At 50.4% G+C, this 2,500-nt stretch overlaps 1 protein-coding gene across 6 annotated transcripts in view; it reads left to right on the top strand.

Moving 5' to 3' along the window:
• Positions 1-2,500, top strand: part of usp40 (ubiquitin specific peptidase 40) — a 22,673-nt gene that overhangs the window by 10,476 nt on the left and 9,697 nt on the right. For all 6 annotated transcript variants that reach the window (XM_062997189.1, XM_062997192.1, XM_062997187.1 and 3 more), the window contains exons 12-16: positions 1-79; positions 706-880; positions 1,311-1,395; positions 1,835-1,905; positions 2,115-2,491. The exon at positions 1-79 is cut by the window's left edge and continues 3 nt beyond it. In XM_062997189.1, the coding sequence (XP_062853259.1) occupies positions 1-79; positions 706-880; positions 1,311-1,395; positions 1,835-1,905; positions 2,115-2,491 (787 nt within the window). The remainder of the gene's footprint in view (positions 80-705; positions 881-1,310; positions 1,396-1,834; positions 1,906-2,114; positions 2,492-2,500) is intronic.

Consider the following 2,500-nt stretch of genomic DNA (forward strand, 5'->3'; position numbering starts at 1 on the left):
TGGGTAACCCTGCGTATGGAGTTCCAGATCACCTGCTGCAGATGATCCAGGAGGAGAACCTCAAACTCCAGGAGAGAAGGTAAAACATTCACCGCAAACACACCTACTGCATGACCACATGGCTCCTGGAACTGAGAACCAGCTCAGTTCTTCTTCATCAGCTGGAGACCCCGATGGCGTACGTGGAGGGTATATTCTCCTGACACGCCCTCCCTCCGACACGCCCTCGCTCCACCGACCCCTTCTTATCTGCCCGTACTTCGGTGGAGTCACGCGCTGATCTCCACGTTCCTCCACCTCTGTAAAGGCACCACCAGACCAAACCAGGGTCCTTACACAGTCTCGAAGACCCCGCCCACTTTTTAGTCCCGTCTTTTACACAGACTAGTGACTGATTTCGTCGTGCTCACTAGGAGGCGCCCAGCTGATGGGCTGATAATATGTCTGTATTTTATTCCTGCATTAGTATTATTATTCATCAGTTGTTGTTTGTGTGTGTCGTGTCGTGTCGTGTCGTGTGTGTGTATGTGTGTGTGTATTGTGTGTGTGTGTTGTGTGTGTGTTGTGTGTGTATTGTGTGTATTGTGTGTGTTGTGTGTGTTGTGTGTGTGTGTGTGTGTGTTGTGTGTGTGTTGTGTGTGTATTGTGTGTGTTGTGTGTGTTGTGTGTGTGTGTGTGTGTGTATTGTGTGTGTGTGTTGTGTAGGGCGGAGTTCGAGCTGAGCAGTAACAGTGTTGATATTCGGCTTCACTTCGCTCCACATTACTTGGTTCAGAACGGAGCGCTGCAGCCAATCAGCACTCAGACCAACGACCACACCCTCACTCTGACCTTCGACCGCCGGAGGACGGTGGGAGACCTGCGATTGGCTGTTTACCAGGTGACATCATTATAGGTTCTTGCATCCCAGCACAGCTTGCACTACCATTGTTTCCTCCACCTGGTACTCTCAGACGTGATTGGCTAACGTCTGCCTGGTGGGCGGGTCAGAGGGGATTCCTTAAAAACTGCTGCAGTTACGCCCCCTGCTGGCTGATGGATGGTGCTGACTCTCTGTGCACTATACAGATCTCCATATAAACGTTGGCGCAGGTGAAAAGAAGCGGTTGTACTGCACACAGGGGGCGTGTCTTAGTCACGACCCTCCTCGGTCTGGAGTGGAGGTCTGCAGAAATACCATTGGGGAATCGGATAGGACTAAATTAAGAGGAAAATGCAGGAATAGTTTAATAAAAAAACATAAAGAGAACGTTTCTGTTTGACTGTACGTGTGTGTGTGTGTGTGTGTGTGTGTGTGTGTGTGTGTTTAGATGCAGGACCAGTGGGAGGGTGACATGATACTGACCATCGCTAAGAACCTGCCAGCAGGACTACACCTGTACAACACACTTACAGGTAACACACACACACACACACACACACACACGTGCAGCAGGTCTGTGTTTACGTTCATCATCCAGCCCTACATTCACATTCACGGCATTCAGTATTCATACAACTAACAATAATGACTGGATACAATTCAAGTTATTAAGGATTAGGGGCCTTGCCCAGGGGCCCAACAGTGGAGGTGGTGGGGTTTTAACCAGAAGCATTCTGATTACTAGTCCAGTATCTTAACCACTGATCTACAGACACACCATTACTGTAACTAAAGCCTGTGGCTGTGTCCCAAATCTCATCCCATTGAAAACCAAGTGCACTAGATTAGCGCTCTGTTCTGTTCTGTGTAGTGAGCATTGAAAGGAAAGTGAACACAGCCGAGCAGGTTTTTTAGGTTCTTTTATTTTTACTGTGTGTGTGTGTGTGTGTGTGTGTGTGTGTGTGTGTGTAGATGATCAGAAGTCTCTGTACAGTGCTGGCGTGTGTAACAACTCTGATTTGTTTGTGTGGAATGGAAGAGAGGTAACACGCACACACACACACACACACACACACACACACACACACACACACACACACCTCCAACACCAGTAATAATAATAATTCCAGCTGTGATGTTTTTGGACACACACGTCTCGTAGAAACCAGTGCAAGAGTTGTTGTTGTTGTTGTTGTTGTTGTTGTGTGTGTGTGTGTGTGTGTGTGTGTGTGTGTGTGCGCGCGTGCTCTAGGTGAACGGAGTGTGTGTACAGACGGGCGCTGACTCTGAGCCGTTGCTGTTAAACATCCTGAGCCCTGATTGGGCGGAGCCGGTATCAGACCACGTGGCTGAGAGCGACGTGGTGGGCGGAGCCTCAGAAGACGACGGTCTGGTGCACGTGATGCGTGGTTTTTCGGGAGGGTCGACTCTCGGGGGCTTGAGGGACGTCCTCGGCACTCGGGACGCTCTGGTGTGTCAGGAGGCGAAGGGTGCAGGACCGGGCGGAGGGGGAGGAGCCAGCAGGTGGAAGGTGTGTTCACCTGAAGCGATGAGGAGAACTCTGAAGGAGCTCACGCTGAGGGACGGGGATACACTCCTGCTGCTCCCGTACACACACCTGAACAACAGGTCAGTGAG

Source organism: Trichomycterus rosablanca, chromosome 6 (assembly GCF_030014385.1).
Source record: "Trichomycterus rosablanca isolate fTriRos1 chromosome 6, fTriRos1.hap1, whole genome shotgun sequence".
Classification (NCBI taxonomy): domain Eukaryota; kingdom Metazoa; phylum Chordata; class Actinopteri; order Siluriformes; family Trichomycteridae; genus Trichomycterus; species Trichomycterus rosablanca.